Source organism: Danio aesculapii, chromosome 3, assembly GCF_903798145.1.
Source record: "Danio aesculapii chromosome 3, fDanAes4.1, whole genome shotgun sequence".
Lineage (NCBI taxonomy): Eukaryota > Metazoa > Chordata > Actinopteri > Cypriniformes > Danionidae > Danio > Danio aesculapii.
In genome coordinates, this window is record NC_079437.1 from 289,845 (window position 1) to 313,012 (window position 23,168).

The window sequence follows — 23,168 nt, forward strand, 5'->3', positions numbered from 1 at the left end:
CTGTGGGTTTCACTCATCAATGTCTCAGTTGACCGTGGCAGGCTGTGGTGCGGATTGCCCCCACCATCTGGTGTGCATATTGACCAGAACCAAGAGATTATGTTAGCCTCAGGATGAGAGCTGATGGACAAATTTACATAGATGCCATTCTTCCTAGAATGCTGATTTGGCAAGAGTGCTTTTGCAGAGATGCATCTTTAGTCTAGGTTTAAGCTAAGAGCCCTACTGTTATGAGTTAAGGTGCAAAACAAGATAAAATCTACCATTACAATGTTGATGTTGTAGGACATTACCAAAGGGTCAGAATTTTGACAGTGAAATAAAGTGCTGACAGAAGCTTGCTCAAGTACAATGTTTAATGGCAAGCTGCAGTATTGAAAGACCTGGTCTAGTATGATCATACTTTTGGTTCTAGTAAGTATTCTAGATGGTTTGTTTGGTAAGCAAGCAGGGCAAACACCTAATGAAGTTTTAAATAATCTAGTCTTGATGTTATAAATGGGTGAATTTTTGAAGATAGATTGTTATCAATCAGCATACCTTATGCAATTTGCTATTTAAACAGCATGGCGCAGGATGTGAAAATACCTGTGCCACACTGAAACTAGCAAAAACATGTCTGACGCCAATGTAAAGTTATAGCATAACGTTTACTTGTTGCTCTGTGATTTCCTGGAGGTAGCATTTACAATGTGAAAAACAACGATCTTTGTACTGAGCCTTGTGGTACTCCTAGATTGACTTGCAATCGTTGTGTTACCTCTTTATTTACTTATACAAATATTAGATTTGAATCATGCCAGTGCAATGCCAGTAATGGCAAAGTAATTTTGCACGAGAATGTTGTGGTCAATAGTATCAAATGCCACACTAAGGTCCGGTAATACTAATAAGGAAATTATGAAGGAATCGGATGATAAGAGCAAGTGATTTGTAACTCTAAGGAGTGCAGTTTCTGCACTATGAAATGGCCTGAACCCTTACAGAGACCAAGAACGTAAGATGCTGTGATTTTTTTTTTTTTTTTGTCGGTACAATAAAATTAGTAAATTGGTATGAGCCACCACATTTGTTCCTTTGTGCTTTTAATGTTTAATTAAGTGTACACTATTTGGAGCCACATTTGTTCATACAATTGAAGAGTGCGCTGTGAGCTGAGCACAGTAAGAGCTGAAAGGTTTATTTTGCTTTGTTAGTAACATTTTATTTTGGCAAATAATAGAAATGTAATAATAGACTTTACACTCAGTTGACTTAGGCCATATATTTGTATTTTTACCTGGCAAGCTGATTCACAGTTCAAGAGCTGGGCTGAAAATATAAAACCTTTCACATTTCTAGCATTGCAAATGGACACTCGTGACTGCTGCGACCCCTTTGATATGCTCTTTAGGAGAGCATGTTTTTCTCAAGCACACATGAACCATGTTTGAAAGGAGCATCTAGCTTTCACATGCATCTTTGAAAATCTAAATGCATCATAAGAACACTCTGCGACCCACTCAGAATGTTTCTGTGACCCACTTTTGGGTCATGACCCACCAGTTGAGAAACACTGACCAAAGTTGTTGTTTATTGTGGGTTTCATTATATCAGACATGGAATGTAGATGTACAAGTAAATAGACTGAAAATGCAAGAGAGAGAGAGACAAGCTAAGATCTGAAATGACCTGTGGCAACCAGTTTGAATTTCATTGAGGCTGGGAAAAAAACACAAGACACATACACACACATTCACACAAATGAGAGCTAAATTAAATTATAGCTTTCGATATCTTTGTTTTGTAACAGTCTGCCAGTGTTTGGTATTGCATTTATTCAACTTAGACCCAATGAACACTCACTCCCAGTTGTAGGACCAAAAATAATAACTTCACTTCTAGCTGATTATTTGGAGAAGTGTCAGAAGGTAGATTTTTCTGATGAATCACCTGTTGAACTGCATCCCAATCATCACAAATACTGCAGAAGACCTACTGGAACCTGCATGGACCCAAGATTCTCATGGAAATCAGTCAAGTTTGGTGAAGGAAAAATCATGGTTTGGGGTTACATTCAGTATGGGAGCGTATGAGAGATCTGCAGAGTGGATGGCAACATCAACAGCCTGAGGTATCAAGACATTTGTGCTGCCTATTACGTTACAAACCACAGGAGAGGGCAAATTCTTTAGCAGGATAACACTCCTCATACTTCAGCCTCCACATCAAAGTTCCTGAAAGCAAACAAGGTCAAGGTGCTCCAGGATTGGCTAGCCCAGTCACCAGACATGAACATTATTGAGCATGTCTGGGGTAAGATGGAGAAGGCATTGAAGATGAATCCAAAGAATCTTAATAAACTCTGGGAGTCCTGCAGGAACGCTTTCTTTGCCATTCCAGATGACTTCATTAATCAGTGATTTGAGTCATTGCAGAGATGTATGGATGCAGTCCTTCAAGCTCATGGGAGTCATGCACAATATTCATTCTGTTTTCACTGCAGCATGACTTTGTATTCTATACTGTACATTATTTCTGTTAAGTAACAAGACTTTTGTCTAAGCAAAGTCCAACACAATCTCACGGCAATTCGTAACTTTTTGATTTAGTGGCTAATTCGTACGATCTAATTCCTACAATTTAGTACGATTTGCTCATCCCCCAATGACGGTTGGGTTTACGGGTGGGGTTAGGTGTCACGCCTCTTTTTTAAAATCGTACAATTTCTTACGACTGAACTCGTACGAATTCATACAAATTAGCCACTAAACTGACAAAACGTAAAATACTTACATTTTCTCAAGAGATCAGGCCTTACTGTCCTAATTAAAATAAACATGAAGGCATGATAATTTTTTTTGTTTGCCTTTGCCTTTCAAATAAGTCACTTCTGATACCAAATGATCAACTAGAAGTCAAGTTATTATTTGTTGTTCTTAAAACTTGAATAGGCAACAAGACTTTTGTCAGTTAGTGTGCATCACTGGTAGTTCCTATTGTTGTTAAAAAACTTGACTTTGAAGTTGGAGTTTATTTAGTTCCACCAAAAGAGTTCCTGTAACTAAAATCATTTTCGGTCCTTGCATTTGCTATTTAAACAATGTAGCAGAAGGTGTGGAAATGATACCGGTGCCAGGCTAAATCTGCAAAAAAAAGCAAAAAAAAAAAAAGTAGAATGTAGCAAAAAACACTTGGGTCACTCTTCATATCTTTTAAAAATGTAAATGCACATATGGATAAGACACAATGCATAAATGACTTTGAAATAAAGTATCCCCGAAATACATTCATCTGCAAATGTGGTAAAAGTAAATGAGTGAGATACAGTGAGTGTTCACTTAAAGTGTCTAATTCCTGCTGTAGCGACGTCAGGTCTCTAAAGCCGCCATATGTTTCACCATTCAGTCCAATTCAGGTGATGGAATGAGGGAAATTGGCCGTGATTTGTTTAGAAATGGTGCTTGTGAGTCCCTGAAGGCTGCGTTGAGGTGTTTTGTGAGGATGTAATTAACTCACACCGATGTTTGGATGTGTCTTTAGAGCAAACAGGATAGCACTCAGGCCCAAATTACTGTTAGCATCATCTCGCATATATTAACTCTTGACAATTGAATGTTTTTGGCTGAGGATCTGCTGAGACGAGTAAGATTGTATGTGTGAGAAACTTGTGTATGAAGATCTGATCTATATATCTACTTGTCTATGATGTATGTGTAACGTATGAATAATCACACTTTACTCCAAATTTTTTTTCTTTTTGATTTACATTTGCATTTACATTTATGCATTTAGAAGATGCTTTTTATCCAAATCTGACTTACATTTGTGAAATCAATGCCTTACTCAAGGAAATCACCTCAGCCATGGTATTGAGGTGGATATTTTATTTACTTTCCCCACCAACAATTTCTGCTGGTGCCAAGACTTGAACCTGCAACCTTTGGATCTCAAGTCCAACTCTCTAATTTTCAAAGGCTATGTTGGAATTTGTATAAAACTGTAGGTTCCATGACATTCTGTTTTTCATGATGAATTCCATTTGTAAGACTGGATTCTGTAATTCCATCCATTATTTATTACACTGGATACAAAACCAGTCATACCGCACATGGATAATACTACATAAAAGCCCAAAATTGTATGTGTGGGTCAAAAATTTTTTTTGCCAAAAAAGTTTTTTTGCCAAAAATAGTTAGTATGCTAATTAAAGATCATCTTTCATGAATATATTTTGTACGTTTTATACTTTGAACATTTAAAATGTACATTTTTTAGGTAAAGACAGCAAAATCACAAACAAAAAATTCACTTTACTCTCTGCTCTTTGATAATGTATCCACTCAAGTTTGGTATTTATATAAAGCTATATATAAAGATTTCTTCTTTTAGGACCATCTATTGCAGCCCAGGCTCATTCTGATTAAATACACCTATAAACATTTCTGGAGAGCGCCAAATACATCCCTTGAGGCAATTTATTTATTTATTTTTTGCAGTTTTTGTTTTCGTGAATCCACCAGAGGCCGATGTGAACGCTTTTTTTGTTAGATCTCAAATTTCTCATACGAGTGCCTTTCACGCCTGCTCTTCTTGTGTAAATCCACCAGAGGCCGCTGTTGACTGTCTGACTGACTGACTGACTGACTGACTGACTGACTGAACGACTGACCGATTGCTCAATTTAAACGCTAAAGACATCAATAATTTTAGCGAACCTAGTAAATGGATTTTTCACAAATCATTTGGAAGATGGTACAGAATGTCCAGAGATTGTCTTTGCAATGAAGGATGCCCTGGAAGATGACAAATTTGATCAATGTTTGCACCATTATATCTTTTTTTACGACTCGAAAGTTTTTACTTTTGACTTCAAGAAAGTTAAGTAGGAAAATGGCTCAAATTTCAGGTGCGTCAGTCAAAAAAATTCTAAATGGCTTCTCTACAAAAATAGTGAGCTTAGCTAACCAGAGACAGAAGTCTGAGCTGTTTAAAGGGCCTCTATTATGCATTATAAAAGCTCATATTTTATTTTTGGAGGCCTTCAACAACAGGCAAGGTCCAAAAAACGTTCATTGTCTAATATGCATTTGTTTTTTCCTAATTATTCAAATGGCTTCCATATGATTTGATCAGCAATTTTTTTAAAACCCCTCCTTTCCATGACGTTTATTTGCAATGATTGGTCTGATGACCCCGTCGGTTGTGATTGGAAGTTGTGTGCAGCGTGAGATGGACAGGAAACACCCACCACAACTTATCAAGACAGTGTTGAAGAACCCAAAGCAAGCTTAGAACTGGTAAAATCGGTAAAGGAAGCAGCATGCGTCAAATTTCATACTACTTTATGATAGCTCCATAAAGAGTTAATCAATAAACGATTACAACACACAAATAAATACACATTTTGTGAGCTACAGAAAAATGCTTTGTTCACACGTCATGACTAAACTGAGAAAAGCTAAAGAATTGAATACATGGATGCACTCATTCAAATGACTCTGAGTCAACTTTTGTTTTAAACAATAGTTTTATACAATAGCACACTTTCAGATTTAAACCTCAGCTGGATGTTTTCATTCACTTAGAGCTGGGTTATACACTGCATGGAAGGTCAGTTTCAAAAACCCATAAGGTCTGACGTGACACTTTAAGGTCTGCCGTGACTAGATTAAAATTTTCAGTGTATCCGAATTGAGAGCAAATGGATAAACAGCGTGAAAGGATCCTGGGGCATTGTTTGTATGAAGTTGTATGTGTTTAAAGGTTTTGTTGAGCTTAATTAATAGTGTACATTTTATTTATTTCCCTTCAAGACCAATATGTGTTGATAAGGACTTAATTTGGACAGTTTTGTCAATATTTAGATTTTGTCAAAAGCCAAAAATTATCCTAAAATTATCCTAAAAAATACATCACTGGAAAGCCTACATTTAGTTACTTTATTCAGGTATTAATCTCAATTCCCACTTTTGACAGATTTTTTTTGGTGCAGAGTCCAGGCTAATATGTGTTAAGGACTTAATTTGAACAGTTTTGTCAATATTTAGATGTTTTTTTAACCGAACCTTAGCCAAAAATGGTCTTATCCTAAAAAATACATCACTGAAAAGCCTACATTTATTTACTTTATTCAGGTATTAATCTCAGTTCCCACTTTTGACTGATTTTTCGGTGCAGAGTCCAGGCTAATATGTGTTGATAAGGACTTAATTTGAACAACTTTAGAAGCAGATTTCTCTATATTTGGATTTTATTTGGATTCCAGATTTTTTAATAGTCATATCTTGCCAAAAATGGTCTTATCCAAAAAAAATGCATCACTGGAAAGCCTACATTTATTTGCTTTATTCAGGTATAAAGTTCAGCTTCCTCTTACGACTGGTTTTGTGGTCCAGGGTCATGTTTTTTTAATCATTGAACTCCCTTATATAACCTCAGGATGAGGTAAAGGTGGCATGGAGAAGCTCCAGTAAAAGCGCTCGGTCCAGCAGGTTGGCGCAGGCCGGCCGCGGGCCTGAAAGTGTCCCAGTCCTGCAGTGTTTGAGCTGCAGAAGGTGGAACAGTGGAGCTTCGCTCAGAGCCTTACAGCCAACTGGGGCAGTGAAACCAGGTCGCCCCCACGTGAGGAGAACTTCTGTTAAAAAAGGCCTTCTCCTGGAAGGGAAGGACTAATTATACATCCTTCCAAAGTCACACACTCTCTCTCTTTCTCTCTTTCTATCTGTCTCGGGCGCGCTCAGAGATGTGGACCGTGAGGCAGAGCGAATACGCTGACATTGACACAGTTAAGACGCCATTTCAGGCTCCTCAAGTGAGGAAACATGGCCTCCGGGTCTGCTGGATCTCGCCACTTGGAGATCGCAGGTCATGAGAACTGATGATCTGACCTGCTCTTACCTTTTGTCAGCTTCTGAATAAGCATTTGTGAACTTTTCTGCGACTTTCTCTGGTTCGAATAAACATTGTAGCGTTCCGTTCTTCAGCTGTTTAAGAATGCTTGCGAAATGACTATAATGTACTCTAAAATAATTTGTGAAATTCATGGTTACAAAAATACAATGTTACTTTAAATATACACTCACATTGTAAATTTGCAGTTATTAATGAAATGATGTTAAACAAAAGTTACTAAAATCTATTAATTAATTATTAGACTTGCAGTCCTAGTTAAAAAAAGTATATTTTATCAACTGATATAATGTGAACATCAAGTGATTAAAAAAAAAAAAAAAGGTATAAATATTTCCCTCTTTATTTATTATCCTATACTATACCATTTTATCCTATAATTTTATCCTACACTATATAAATGTGTTTTAACCCACATTTGGACTCACTGTTTGGTTAAATTATTCTAGTTTGCTTTTATTTGACTCAATTTTGGTTTAAAACAGCCTATCATCTTTCTTTCTTTCTTTCTTTCTTTCTTTCTTTCTTTCAAAAGTGGTGTCCCTTCATACCCTCTTAAAATAATGTTTCTTTATTGCCACCAGTGGTTTCATGAAGTACCTTTAACATTCATGGTACCTTTTCATTCCACAAGGCATTCTTTACAGAGGAACATATTTTTAAATGTTCATTAAACTACAAATTATGGCTCTGCATATGGATTATTTACCTTAATATATTCAAGAATATAATATATAACAATATATAACAAAAAACAAAAAAACAAAAAAAATTTGAGAAGTATCCATCCATCCATCCATCCATCCATCCATCCATCCATCCATCCATCCATCCATCCATCCATCCATCCATCCATCCATCCATCCATCCATCCATCCTTCCATCCATCCATCCATCCAGCTGTCTGTCTGTCTGTCTGTTTGTCTGTCCATCCATCCATTTGTCCATCCATCTATACATTTTACACCCGAACATCTATCCATTAATTTATCTATTTATCCATCAATTTTCCATTATCCACCCATCTTTAATTTTAAATGTTTAGTTTGTTAATACAGTCTGGATCTGTTTGTGTACTTGTCTTCATATTTGTATTATCTTACAGTTTGATTTGCTGCCAATGCAGCCAAAAAAATCCCATCTTTAAACCTGCATGATCCAATTAACCGTTTCGCATGTGTGATCACACCGGTGTGATCAGCTTTAACTTTGGCAGTTGCTTACCTTTATGCATTTTGAAAGAAAATTATAAATAAACATGACATAAATCCAGCAGCTTGGATCTCTCCTGCGGTTGTTGCTAGAAGAGATACAGCTGCGATCGAAAGTTAAGTATTTATATTATTTATTAAATTACACATTAATTGCATTTAAAAAAATTTAATGTTTTTACATTATTGTGAGGGTTAGGTTTGAGGTAGCGGAAGATGCTTATAAATTAATTCATAATTTAATAAATAATATAAATACTTTTCGTTAATTTACAATCCCAGCTGTATCCCTTCTAGCAACAAGGTAGTGCCCATTACCCATCATATAACAAATAATATGATCTTTATTAAGCTGTTTAATAGACAAAATACATGTTCTATTTCACATATTTTAGTATCAGAAATTTCACAATATAATAAGAACATTTGTCAATATTTACAGAAAAGGCAAAAAACCCAAATATGATATATACATAGGCTGCGTCCGAAATCACATACTTGCATACTATATAGTATGCTATAATCAGTATGCAAGCCAAGTAGCATGTCCGAATTCAGAAATTCAAAAGTCAGTATGCGCGAAGTACCCGGATGACCTATCACTTCCGGCGAGATTGTGAAATGCGCGTTTTATGGATGCTACGCTATCCCATGAGGCCCAGCAAGAGAATTCATGAATGGGAGTGAAGCTACGCATCTGATGCGGGTAGGTCACGTGATCATGACAAAATGGCATTTATACTGCTAACATTCATACTGTACAGAACGTACATTTCTAACGACCAAGTAGTACGTTAAAATGCAAATGCAGTACCTACTGAGTAGTAGGCGGTTTTGGACCGCATTTACTGTCTTTTACTTACCAAGACAGAACTTCTTGCTTATAGAAGTGCTTGCTTACTAATTTCCATATTGCAGACATTTAAATCTACATTAAATCCAGGAGCAAGATGAAAATGTTCAGATGTGAATAACAAATCTGCAACCTATATGTTCATACATTTGATCTTTAACCACAAAGCCGACGTTATTCTATAGTTCAAAAGTTTGCTTGCAGTGCAAAAAAAAAAAAAAAAGAAAGAAAGTTAAGTCCCACATAACAGCACATTCTCCAAAAAAAAAAAAAACAACATTAGTGCTAAAATACCATTAACTCCAGCTCTCAGAATCTTCGACCACAGGCGTTCGGGTCTGGAGTCAGAAAATCGTGTCCTCCAGGCCAAAGAGCAGAAACATTAATAGAATTTGAATCCCATTAGGCGGGTGTAGGTGGCGTGTGTTGCTCTAACGCCATATTGCAGAGGAACATTGATTAATGGCCTTTGTTTGTAGCTGTGGAGCTTACAGGCCCGAGGTGGAGAAAACCTGAGAGACCAAACCTCCACTCTTCATTACAACACAAAGCGCAATTAAACTGTGTGTGTGTGTGTAAGAAATGCAACCTCGGCGAACAGAAACAATAGCCTAAACGGCGTAAATTGGCAAAGCCTCTTGGGAGAGGGGTGGTGTGTTTGTATGTTTAAACTGGATGAAACGCTAAACAAGCTTTTATTTCAACCGTAACCTGATTTGGATGGTGTTTTTGCTTTCTGGAGAGCAGCGAAATGATCTTGGGCTAATGCGTGTGTGTACGTGTGTTTTTGTTTTGCTTTGTGCAGAGCGCTGGCGGATATTTTGCGACAGCAGGGGCCTATTCCCATATCACAGTACGAGCATGAAAACATCGGCGTTATTGACACCTCGCCTAAAGAGAACACACCTGTGCGGACGTCCAAGAACCACTACACACCTGTGCACAACAAAAACAACCACGGTAGGTGATGGGCTTTTTTTTTTTAATTCTTTGCTTTACATGCTAACCAAAATGTACTTTTCTTTTGTAGTTTGTTTTTTGGAGATGTACTTGAGAAGGTCACTCTTCCAGTTCACTTCCAGACTGAAAATGGCCTGATTTCCTGTTAGTTTACTCACTAGGAATGGGTGATTACAATATCGATTACAATGTACCAGTAAAATTTCTTCACACAATTTCACTTATAGGTGGCTCAGTGGTTAGCACTGTCGCCTCACAGCATGAAGGTCGCTGGTTCGAGTCCTGTCTGGGCCAGTTGGCATTTCTGTGTGGAGTTTGCATGTTCTCCTAGTGTTGGTGTGGGTTTTCTCTGGGTCCTCCGATTTTCACCACAGTCCAAAGACATGCGCTACAGGTGAAGTGGATTAAGTAAATTGGCCATAGTGTATAAGTATGGGTATGAATGTGAGTCTGTATGGGTGTCGCCCAGTGCTGGGTTGCAGCTAGAAGGGCATCCGCTGTGAAAAACATATGCTGGAATAGTTGGTGGTCGATTTCTGCAGTGGCGACCTCTGAAACAGTGACTAAGCTGAAGGAAAAGGAATGAATGAATTTCACTTATCAAATACTCAAGTAAATTTAGTACCATTACTTACCCAAAAATGTAGTGCTGTTGTAAATATTACTCAAAGTATAAGTAAAGTAGCCCTTTTTAAAGTACTCAAGAGTAATGAGTAATACGATGTGATGCGTTTACATGCTATTTGTACTTGTGTGTTTGAAAACGTAACATTCTGTAGGGAATTTAGTGATTGTTTAAGGCCATTTGGTGATTTCAAACCAGTGGTTTCTAAAGTGGGAATCTGAAACTTTTAACTTTTTTGATCACCAGCCACTGTGCCTGGTAGTTTTGCAACATTACTAGTCATTCGCCTTTTTCACTTACCCCAATTTTGTTGTTGGAATAATATACTTCTGTTCAAAGAATTGTTAAAGCAAAAGCAGGAACTGCTGCTGCTTACAAAAATACATAAAAAAAGTTCTTGAGAGCAAAAGGACTGTGGGTACACGAGCATCCCTTTTTGTCCAGTCTATTTCAAGGAGAACTGATCGCACCAGTTACATTACAAGGCACGGATGCTTCGCGCAAGGAACTGTTTCTTTTCTAAACTTTTAAACACTCGCGCGCTTCACATCAGCTGTGCACGTGGCACTGAAACCCTCATCAGTGAGCAAGAGTTGCCTGATGTCTCATCGTGCACCTGATCATCTGCTCTTTCAGTATTCACCTGCTTTCTTTTTCTCACGCTAACACAGTTATTATTGTCATCTCTCACGCTGGCCTCTCATTGGGTAATCCTTATTGTTAAACTCTGCTTTTAAGAAAACTACAATTAAAAAATGATCTTCAACAGCAAAAATCTACCCACATTTTGACGGGTTGGTGGGTGTTAATGTCAATCCCTGGTCGGGACCCCTCGAGGGGTTATTGGATAATGAGGGAGGGTTCCTTGGTGCTTTTAAAAAATTTCCCGAAAATTTTTATTAAACTGTTAGAATTAGCATATTATATCTATAACCTACAGAAGCTAAAAAATAGTAGTTAATAGTTACATAAAAAAAAAAACAACATACATGTATTGTGACCCCTGGGGTGTTTACGTTATTAAAGACACAGGAATAGTGTCTTTCTGCAACAGATTGATTTTATGGCACCAAGTTAAACTTTTACGGCACTCATACACATTAAAAAAAGTATAAATAGACGTATTAGTGTGTAATAAGTCTATTGGTGTGTGCGTGTGTGCGTTGGAATTGCAAGGTTTGTATATGTATAACCACCTCAGAGCATATTGTGAGTCGCAGGTCACTGGCATTGCTATTTTAAGGGTCTTGGGCTAAAAAGTTTGGGAACCCCTTATCTAAGCAGTCTTGGTCATTGCAAGTAATGTTTTTTGTGTCTTCTTGGACACTTTTAATGCTTCCATGCATGTTTGCTGCATTTATAAAGCGCCCATGTGCAATTTGACAGGATGGGAATCACAGGATTGATTATTCTACTTAGCAGATTAAACATTACATCGGTATCGGCCGATAATCACATTTCATGACTCAATCGGTACTCGTTGATCTCATGAACCGATGGAACGTGTTTGTTTATGAGTTTACAACAAACTCAAAAAAGATGCATGTGCATGCCCCGGTTATGCATCAGCAGCGCTACAACTCATGAGCAATGTTTCCAAATTGCATTGTTAGTCATTTTTTCTTACCATTTTTTTAAATCAGTTTTATCAATTTTTTTTGTAAAGCTGCTTCTGACCATTACATGTATCCAACATCCTTAAATTATTATCTTAATTTAAGGTGATATCTCATACTTAAAGGGTAATTGTGCTAGAATTAGATATATATAAAAACATACTCACCGGCCACTTTATTAGGTACACCAGTCCAACTGCTTATTATTATTAATGCAAATTTCAAATCAGCCAATCACATGGCAGAAACTCAATGCATTTAGGCATGTAGACATGGTCAAAATGATCTGCTGCAGTTCAAACCGAGCATCAGAATGGGGAGAAAGGTGATTTACTTTTTGTTTTTTAAATCAAAAGAGTATGAGTATGACTCCTATTTACCTCCATGAACTACTGACACTGTACCAGCCTACCAGATCCATTCGGTCCTTATTTATTAATTGTTTTTAGAAAATGACTAATAGACAGATAAGACATTTATTTCTTCATCTGAGATGACTTACAGCCCTTTGAAGCAGAATTGAAGCTGTATTGAAGCTGTATTTTCTGTTCATAATTAAAATAATTTGCTGTGAATCAACTTCTACAGCGTGTAAAACTTCTAAAGTCATTATTATTATTATTATTATTATTATTATTATCAATGATTTTTTCTGTTTTCTGATTGACTACAGAGCAAACCACTGTTGGCCAGTCATTTGCCCTAACTTAACCTGATTAACCTAGTTAATTCTTTAAATTACACTTTAATCTGTATACTTGTATTTTGCTAAATTATCAGTAAACTTTTATGTACCATCATCATGGCAAAGACAAAAAATGTTATTAAACTATTATGTTTATAAATGTGACGGGAAAAAATATTCTAATAATTAAACAGCATTGGTAAATGTTTGAATAATTAAACAATTTGAGAGAGAGAGAATGAAATGAAGAAGAAAACGGACTTAGTAGTTCAATGGCTCTTTATTATCCATATCGCCCGAGAAAAATGAAACTTGTTTTCCTGTATGCCAGTGTAACATTACCTGACATCTGAGAAACATGCATCTAAATGTGTTGTTAAATAATTAACTGTAAATCTCCTGGGGGAGTTCAGGAAAACATCTCATGTCAAAAGGGTTGATCTGACGGTAGAGTTTGGCAAGGGTTCAGTCCCGGGAGCATGCATGATCTGACGAAACACACCCCTCCAGTACAGTCAGTCATTCTGAGGATCCGGCAGATGCATATATAAGCGTCAGTGTATATGTGCACATCTGTGTGTGGGTGAAAGCATATGTTCGGCAGTTTATTTGCGTCAGGACATTTGAGGAAACATCTGTCGTGGCTCAAACTTCTCTCCCACTGCACATCAAACTAATGCCGAGTTCAGACTGCATCCCGATTTTGACTCGGCGACAGGTTTTGAGAAATTGCTGAGAGGTTTTGAGAAATTGCTGACAGGTTTTAAGCAGATTGTCGACAGGTTTTGATAAATCGCAGACAAACGCCTGCAATCACAGGCAAATCCGTGCTCATTCAAGTGAGAAACAATCACACAGTATGAACTATCAAAGACACGATCCGAGAGAATCACTGATGAGTCGCCGACACCGTCAGATATTTGGCATGCTAAATATCTGGATCTGTCTGCGCTTCAAAATCATGCCGTTTGAAATGTGTTCTGATTTAACATCTGCGATTACTTACAGCCAATGAGAGAGCAGCATCCACTAGTAAGGGTATCTGCAGGCCAGCCAGGAGGTTGGGGGAGAAGTTAAGGGCTTCTTTTTGGTCTGCTTGGATACAAAAAATGGACGTAAAAACTAGTGGACATTTGTCAGGAGCACCTGGGTTTGTTTGACGTGTCATCAATACCACAACTGGGTCGAAAAAGAAAAAAAAGTTAAGGAGAAATTGCTAATTCTTTTCGAAACCCAGGTGAGCAAAATAAGTACATTTTCTACCCCACTAAAGGCTTCTTTCTCATTATCTAGGCTGGTTGATATAGGCTACTACTTGACAGTGTGTTGTTTTCATGTCACTTCTCACGTGTGTTTGGATGTGAGATGTAGTTTGCGAACTGAGATAAAGTTGTCGGTGATTCTCCTATTGTAAAGTCATGCAGTGTGAAACCCCCTGTCGCCGATGGATCGGTAAACCAAGCAGCAACGAAATGCTGCTCCAGATAGCCATTCAGTGTGAAAACATCCGTGACGTGACTACTTTGAAAATATATCAGTCTGAACTCGGTGTAAATCAGATCTGAATAAACTCTCTATTCAGTCAAACAGCAGCCATGAAAACACGATGCGCTCATGCTTTCACTGACTGGAATTTAGCGTTAAGTTGTTTGAAGTGTGAAAATTTTCATATGCATCTTTTTTCATTTTCAAATTCGTAAAATAAAATGGCTTTGTTTTGCGAGATGAAGTGGATTAGTTTCTCCAACACTACTTTGGATTTTGCCTTTCGCTTGTACGGAAGCTCTGAATTGTGAAAACACCTTTTCGAAAAAAAAATCTAACCCAATTATTTATTTATTTTATGACCAAGTGTATCAATTTAATTGACACAACATGAGGTCAAATTAATAATTTGAATACTCAAAAATTACAGACAAAAATATTTGAATATTTTTCCCTTTAGGGTTAACCCTTTTAAGTGTACGTGTTCAATACTCCAGCTACCTCCCCTGCTTGAGTTTTTTATTGTGACCATTATTTAGAATGCTTTAAGGCCCCACCGAAGCGTTTATGTGCTGCAGAATTGTGAGCGATGTTCTAAAAACACTCAGCTGTTTGCATTTTTGAAGCGCATTTTTGAATGTTTTTTTTCAGTCGGTTGCAATGATACAGAGTATCCCTGCTGTACCATTAAAAGTAGAAATGCTGCATCCTAATTTGCAATACTTTTTGTTTGTGAAGACAAAGTACTTGAGTATGCAAGCTTTTCGGAAAACGTAATTTAAATATTATTCAGCTGGCTAGATATTAATAAACAGTCATTCAAACAACTTTACCAAAGCTTCTCTTCTTGATGTTTGGTCTTGCACGCTGCCATGTTTGTAGTTTGTTTACACTTTTTTTTTCAAGAGTTTGTAGTTCTAGTTGTAGTTCTTGAATTCACGTCCAACATGTAATGTGTGGGCAAAATTAGCAGTTAGCATATGGAAGGTTCTACACTTCAAATTTCTACCGGAAATAGTAAACCATTTGAGAACCTTTGGCATACTCTTTTCAACATTCTATGGGACATACTATTGGGAGATACTAATTCTATTTTCGAATACTATTTAGGACAGATAAAATGCAAATTGGGATGCAGCTAAATTCTTTAGCAGATTACTTGTTGATAGTTGCGTGATATTGTCTCCACTGTGATTGGCTGGCTAGATCAAAAGTGACACTGATGGATGCTGCATTTTTCAACTTGCTCAAATCTAGGCACTACCATTGACAACAAAAACAATAAAAACAAATGCTCAGCTAGAGAAAAAAAAAGTTTATTTATTTTTTCCCTATGGTGGACTGGCAACTCCTGCAACCCCAATAAATTATTTATATATGATGATTTATTACTTATTTAAACCATTTCCTCAAATATTGATCAACGCCCTAATTATATTGTAAAATATCAGATATTCTTTTTCTCAAATGTGTTTAGAAGATGTATTTAGTCAGGTTAATGTGTGTAAACAGGTTAATAATAATCATATTAGTTGATAAATGACTGGTGATGGGCGTCCCCATGTTTAGTCTAAAGGATGAGATGTTAAACTGTGGTCCTGACTCTCTGTAGTCATTAAATATTCCATGGCACTTCTCGTAAAGAGTAGGGGTCTAACCCCAGTGTCCTAGCCAAATTCTTTCCATCTGCCCTTACCGATCATGGCCTCCTAATCGCTAATCGTCAGCATCCACATGTATGTACATGGCTGTTTAACTGGGAGAGGAATAGAGTAAACACACTGTTTATGTATCATACGTGAAAAAAGCACATCATCTAGTTATATTTATAAAATAATTCCTATTAGCGTCTCCATCGACATCAGTGTATATTATATATTATGCTTAAATATTTAGCGCAGGCCTATTTTTGAGACACAATGTCTGCCATAGGTCTTTTTACATTATGCATTTCAGAGATATTTAGCAGCCCCCCCCTACCCAAAAAAAAGATAAGATAAAAAAGATAACAAAAGCAATGTCTTTGAATGCAATTTGTTTTAATAACAAGAAAAGTCTGTGTATTTCAATTAAATGGCTGGATAATTTACACAGGAACCATCACCCACATTCATCCCAAGAAATCTGTACAAAATATTTATAGTAATAGGTCTAATATTAATAATAATGTTATATTTTGCTAGTAGTTATGTGTATTTGAACGTCTGAAACCTGAAATAAATGTTATTTGTTTGAAAACACTGATAAATTAGTGATTTATGAAAAACACAGCTTATCTTTTTCTACGCCTCAGCGCGAGCCGTCAGATTTGAATGTTAGCAGTTGATTACATGCGCTCTGAATGTTAATACAGATGTACTGTGCGTCGTTTGTATTTGAGTTAATGACTGCTTTGGCTTGTTGCAGATCAATATTCAAGATGCTGGTGAATAAACTGAATGCAGCTGTGTGTGAATGAGGTCAGCAGTTGGGTTTACTGCACTCAGTGCTGCTGTTCTTCTTGAATGCTAGTTTAAAGTTGCATATCTAGCTGCATCATTCAGGACTTTCAGAACGTCATTATAAAGTCTGTCTCATACTTGTATTTAAAAGGCAGCATGTGTGTTATCAAAGTATCCGTTTATTTATTTATTTATTTATTTATTTATTTATTTTGCATAATGCAAATTTGTTTTAAATATTTAATCATTCGAAAAATTAATGTGATCAGGTGATACTGAAGACTTTGCAGTAAGTTCTATTTTGCAATGTATAATGATACATTTTTTTTATAGTTTTTTTACTAAATTGCTGTTTTTATTATAAAATAAGCACACCCTTGATAAGGAGAACAGATTAAAAAAGACATTAAATATATAACATAAAATTAGCAATAAATTATATTTTGATGAGATCTTTCTTTTTTTAATTGTCAAATAAAAAGTCCAAAATATTTAGCAATTTTTTTTTTAAATGTGAGATTATATCAAGATATACCTACTGCTTTTTTGCTAGCATAATGCTAAATGCTAATCATGCTAGAAACAGCCCTGTAACATTTTAATCATGCTAATAATGTGCTAGTCACATGCTTATCAGAAGAGGCATCAGCGTCTTTTTGTCTCAGGAAACGATCACATTTTCACATTGGCCCCAGCACACGTACTCTTTTCTAATGTGCTTTTATTGAGTCTATATCCTTCGCTCTGGTGGCATGGTTTGGAAGTTTGTGCCTTAAAAACAGGAATAGACTGAGCCATGTTATTAGGTGGTCTAGCAGGTCGATTTGTGAATCACAGTATTGAATCCCTGTATATTAGGCAGCTTTACGGACTGCCCAGAACATGAATAGCTATAGCTCTCATCCTCTATCTGAGGAGTTTGAGGACTCCCTTTGGGTCGAAGGTTTCAGATGCTTTTTAGTAGGACAAAACGTTACAGGAATAGCTTTGTCCCGTAATCTATTGTCGCTCTGAGTAAATTGTAATATTTTATAAGGTACTTTTGTATGTGTATATGTGGGTATATACAGTTGAAGTCAAAATTATTAAACCCCCTTTGATTTTTTTCTTTTTTTTTTCTTTGTTAAATATTTCCCAAATGGTGTTTAACAGAGCAAGGTATAATATTTTTTCTTCTGGAGAAAGTCTTATTTGATTTATTTCAGCTAAAATAATACTTTAAGGCCACTTTAAGGTCAATATTATCAGCCTGTCACGATCACCAGCGATCATACTCCCAAGATCGCTGGATCTCACACACAAACACATATGGACTACAAATCCACCATTCATGGACTACATTTTCATACATGCACTCCGTTCACAAACACACATGCTTCCTCATTAAGACTGATTACATTTAAGCAGCACACACACTCACTTTCTTTGCCGAGTCTTGTTTTCTGTTACAGTGACAATTAAACGCGTTTCCTAGTCTTGTTTGCCCGTGTATTTACCTCGCCTTGTTTATCCATTTCTCCCTGTCTGCCGCCTGCCTTCTGACCTCTCGCCTGTTATACTGACTACGATTCTGGATTGCCTTTATACATCTGTTTGCACCTGTGTTGACCTTTGCTTGCCTGACTAACTAATAAACCTGCACGTGGATCCAAACTTTAGTTGTCTCTGTCACTCCCCATGTTACACAGCCCTTTTAAGCTATATATTTTTCAGATAGTCTACAGAACAAACCATCGTTATACAATAACTTGCCTAATTAACCAAGTTAAGTCTCTAAATGTTAATTTAAGCTGTATAGAAGTGTCTTGAAAAATATCTAGTCAAATATTATTTACTGTCATCATAGCAAAGATAAAATAAATCAGTTATTAGAAATGAGTTATTAAAACTATTATGTTTAGAAATGTGTTGAAGAAATCTTCTCTCTGTTTAACAGATTGGGGAAAAAATAATAGGGTGAGCTAATAATTCAGGGGGGCTAATAATTCTGACTTCAACTGTATATGTGTGATTTATCAAATGCCAAACTTTGCTGCAAAAAGAATCTATTACAAGAATCCTAGTATAATGCTAATCATGCTAGAATCTGGCAGTTAGCTCTCTGCAATTCTCACATGGTCGCCCACTGAAGCCAGTATCTGGATGGGAGACCACATTCCATATCACCATGCAGCCCAAGACCGGTTACTGACTGACGCCAAGCAGGGCTGAGGCTGGTCAGTACTTGGATAGGAAACCACATGGGAAAATTAGGTTGCTGTTGGAAGTGGCGTTAGTGACGCCAGCAGGGGTGGCTCAATCTGAGTGGGTCCTGATGCCCCAGTATAGTGAAGGGGACACTATACTGTCAGTGGGCGCTGACTTTCAGATGAGACATTAAAGCGAGGTCCTGACTTTCTGTGGTCATTAAATATCCCATGGCACTTCACGTAGAGCAGGGGTGTCCAAACTACGGCCCGCAGGCTATCTGCGGTTTTGTGGTGGCCCGCGAGGCTTTTTATATATATTAATAGAATCTGGCCCGCTATACAAAAATGAACGTAAGTCAATAAATTCAGTGAAACGAACCAAACATACTGAAGGAAACATAATTGATAATCACATTTTTGCAAGCCATGGCGCAACCAAGAAAAAGGAAAATCAACAGTGAGTGCAGGAAATTTCAGTCACGTTGGGGCAAAGAATATTTCTTCACAGAGGTCAGCCGAATATGTGTCTGTTTAATTTGCCAGGAATCAGTTTGCAGTAATGAAGGAATATAATATTAAGAGACATTATGAAACAAAACATCAGACCTTCAGCTCTTACACTGGTGCCGAACGAGATCAAAAAGTAAACAATTAGCAGCTGCCCTATCTGGTTCAACAACAGCAGTTTTTTCATGCTAATAAAGTTCAAGAAACTTCTACGCTGGCTAGTTATGAGGTAGCTCAGCTAATAACACAGCACAGGAAATCCTTCATTGGGGGAAAATTTATAAAGGATGAGTGTTGCAACTATAATTTGCCCAGAGAAGATTCAAGATTTTAAAATGTAAGTCTTTCTAAAAACACAGTTGGATTACGAATTAAAATATTTCTATAATACACACACACGCACACACACACACGCACACACACGCACACACACACACACACACACACACACACACACACACACACACACACATATATATATATATGCTCAATCTGTAACCCTGGTGTCCTGGCCAAATTCCCTCCATCTGCCCTTACTTATCATGGCCTCCTAATCATCCCCATCCACCGAATTGGCTCTATCACTGTCTCTCCACTCCACCAATAGCTAGTGTGCTGTAAGCGCACTGGTGCTGTTGTCCTGTTGTCCAAGTGGATGTTGCACACTGGTGGTGCTGTGGAGAGACCCCTCCTCATGATTGTGAAGCGCTTCGGTGGCCATACACAATAAAGGCGCTATATAAATACACATTAAATACCTACTTACTTACACATGGAAAAGCTAGGTTGCTGCCGGTTAATGCTCAATCTGCGGTCTGTGTGGGTCTTAATGCCCCATTATATTGATGGGGACTTAATATACTACTAAGTGAGCACAGAGTTTCGGATGAGACGTTAAATCGAGGTCCTGACTCTCTGTGGTCGTTAAAAATCCCAGGATGTCCTTCGAAAAAGAGTATGGGTTTAAACCTCGGCATACTCGCCAATTAGTCCACTGGCCTCTGTCCATCATGTCCTCCTAACCACCCCCAAATCATAATTGTTTCATCTCTCTCTCTCCTCTCCACCAATCAGCTGGTGTGGTGGATGCTGCACATCGGTGGTGGATGAGGAAATTCCCCCCAAATGTGTAAAGTGCTTTGATTGTCCAGAAAAGCGCGATATAAATGTAAGGAATTATTATTATTATTATTATTATTATTATATTATTATATTATTATTATTATTATTATTATTAGAAACATGTTTATAACATGCTAAGGACATTCTAATTATGTATGCAACATGTTAGTAACATGCTAATCATGTTACTGTATTGTTAACAACAAAGTAGTAGCATGCCAATCATGCTAGCAGTGGCATGCTACTTATGTTAACAACATGTTATTGACATGTTTTTTGTGCTATAATGTGTGCTAATAATGTGCTAATCATGCTATACTCATTTTAGCACCATTAACTTTTAATAGTTATATAGGTAATACACAAACTAACAAGTCATGCAGTGTGTAGACTGAAAAATTATGTGGAAAATGTTCAAAATGCTGTTAATTGTGACTGCAATCTTTAAGTTAAGCTGAAATGTAGTCCTTATTAATGTTTAATATTAATGTAAAAATGAAATGGCATCCACAGCTGGAGTTAATTGTTAAATATGTCTTGTATTTCTTTAAGGAATTGAATATTCTGTAAGAAAGGAAGTAATTTGCAGAGGACTTCTTATAATAACAAATTCCCTGTTGCTATTGAATCTTTTAAGGTCATCTGCAAAAATAAATAAATAAATTGGATGCAGACATCTGAAGAGAGAAATAGCAGGTTGTTGTCAAATTGAATATACAATTTAATATATTGTTTACTAATATAAATGCTGCATGCATATGAATATATCCACATCTGTGTTTTTATGTGGTCAGAGAAAACCTCCATGCATTTGATTTATTCGGTTCTCCTGAGAGCTAATGACAAAGTGCTCCTGCGATCTATGAAATGTCCGTTTTGATTGATTCAGTGTCTTTAAATAGGCCAGAGAGTTTATAAAAAGCCTTCAAACTAAAGGGAATTTGAATGTTTGTCCATCTGATTAATTGGCTGAAAGAAATTCAATCTCTTTTGACTCTCTTATTGATTCCCCGGGCACAGATTTTCTTTCATTTCTTCGCTCGTCCGTCTTTCTGCTGTGATTGACCTCTGTGACCTCTGATGCTTTCGCTCTGCTCATTAGGGTTTAGGTCAGGGCTGATGTAATCTGTATTGATGCATTCATTTTAAAAAGATGTTTAAGTAGAGATGGATTTATTAACGAACTCCACTGACATGCGTTGCAGTATTGAAACACATTTGAAACCTTTTTCAGTCTTGTTTCTTTACTGAACATACGCCGACAGTCAGTAATTCAATATTTTATGATAATGAGCATGCAAAATATTGATATCATGGGCACGTAAAATAACATGAATAATTAGTTAAACTTTTAGAGTGCTTTTACTAATATTCACATTGTGTTTGCATGATTTTCATATTGGTAACATGGTAATCATGCATACATACAATGCTAATCAACTAGCAACATGTTAATAACATGCAAATCATGTTACGAACATTCTAATTCCACGTTAGTCATGCTAGAACATTCTAACAACACGTTAACTGTTACCATGCTAGTATAATGATAATCATGCTAGAATTATGCTTATTACATGCAGCTAACATTCTAATTATATTAGCAACATGTTAATAACATCCTTATGTTAGAATACTGCTAACAGCAAAGTAGTAGCACATTAATCATGTAAATAATGCGCTAGTGGCATGCTACTCTTGCTACACATGCTAATAATGCTATCAATGTGCTAATAATTAGTTAATCGTGCTAATGACATATGATCCATGCTAGAAACATGCTAAGCATACTTGGATATTTGCTTATAACATGCTAGATACATTCAGATTACATAAGTAACATGCTAATAATTTTAATATATTGATAACAGCAATATAGTGGCATGCTAACAATGTGCTAGTTGCATGCTACTCATGCTAAACAACATGATAAACATGCCAGAAATGTGCTAGTAACATGGTAATCATGCTATTATATTTTTGCTAATAACGTGCTAGTTACATTATAGTCCTGCCTTAAGATGTGCTATTAACTTGCGAATCAACTAGCAACATGTTAATAACATGCAAATCCTGTTAACAACATGCTAATTCAATGTTAGTCATGCTAGATACATTCTAACAAGTTAATCATGTTAGCATGCTAGTATAATGCTAATCATGCTACAATCAACCTTATTACATTCTAGTACATTCTAATTGTGTTAGCAACATGTTAATAACATACTTATGTTAGAATACTGTTATCAACAAAATAGTAGCATGTTAATCATGTTAACATTGCACTAATAGCATGCTACTTATGCTACACATGCTATTAATGCTATCAATGTGCTAATAATTTGTTAAACACGCTAATGACATACGAATCATACAAGAAACATGTTTGTAACATGCTAATTATACTTGGACTATTGTTATTACATGCTATATACATTCAATTACATAAGTAACATGCTAATCATTTTAAAATATTGATAGCAACATGATAATCATACCAGCAATGTGCTAATGTGCAAGTAACATGCTATCATGCTATTGTCTTTTTGCTAATAATGTAGTTGCATGATAATCATGCATGAA

The 23,168-nt window shown here is 36.6% G+C and overlaps 1 protein-coding gene across 1 annotated transcript in view; it reads left to right on the forward strand.

Moving 5' to 3' along the window:
- LOC130220629 (protein shisa-6) overlaps positions 1-23,168 on the forward strand; it is a 444,723-nt gene that overhangs the window by 20,517 nt on the left and 401,038 nt on the right. Inside the window, exon 3 of the mRNA XM_056452846.1 lies at positions 9,761-9,915. Within this exon, the coding sequence (XP_056308821.1) occupies positions 9,761-9,915 (155 nt within the window). The remainder of the gene's footprint in view (positions 1-9,760; positions 9,916-23,168) is intronic.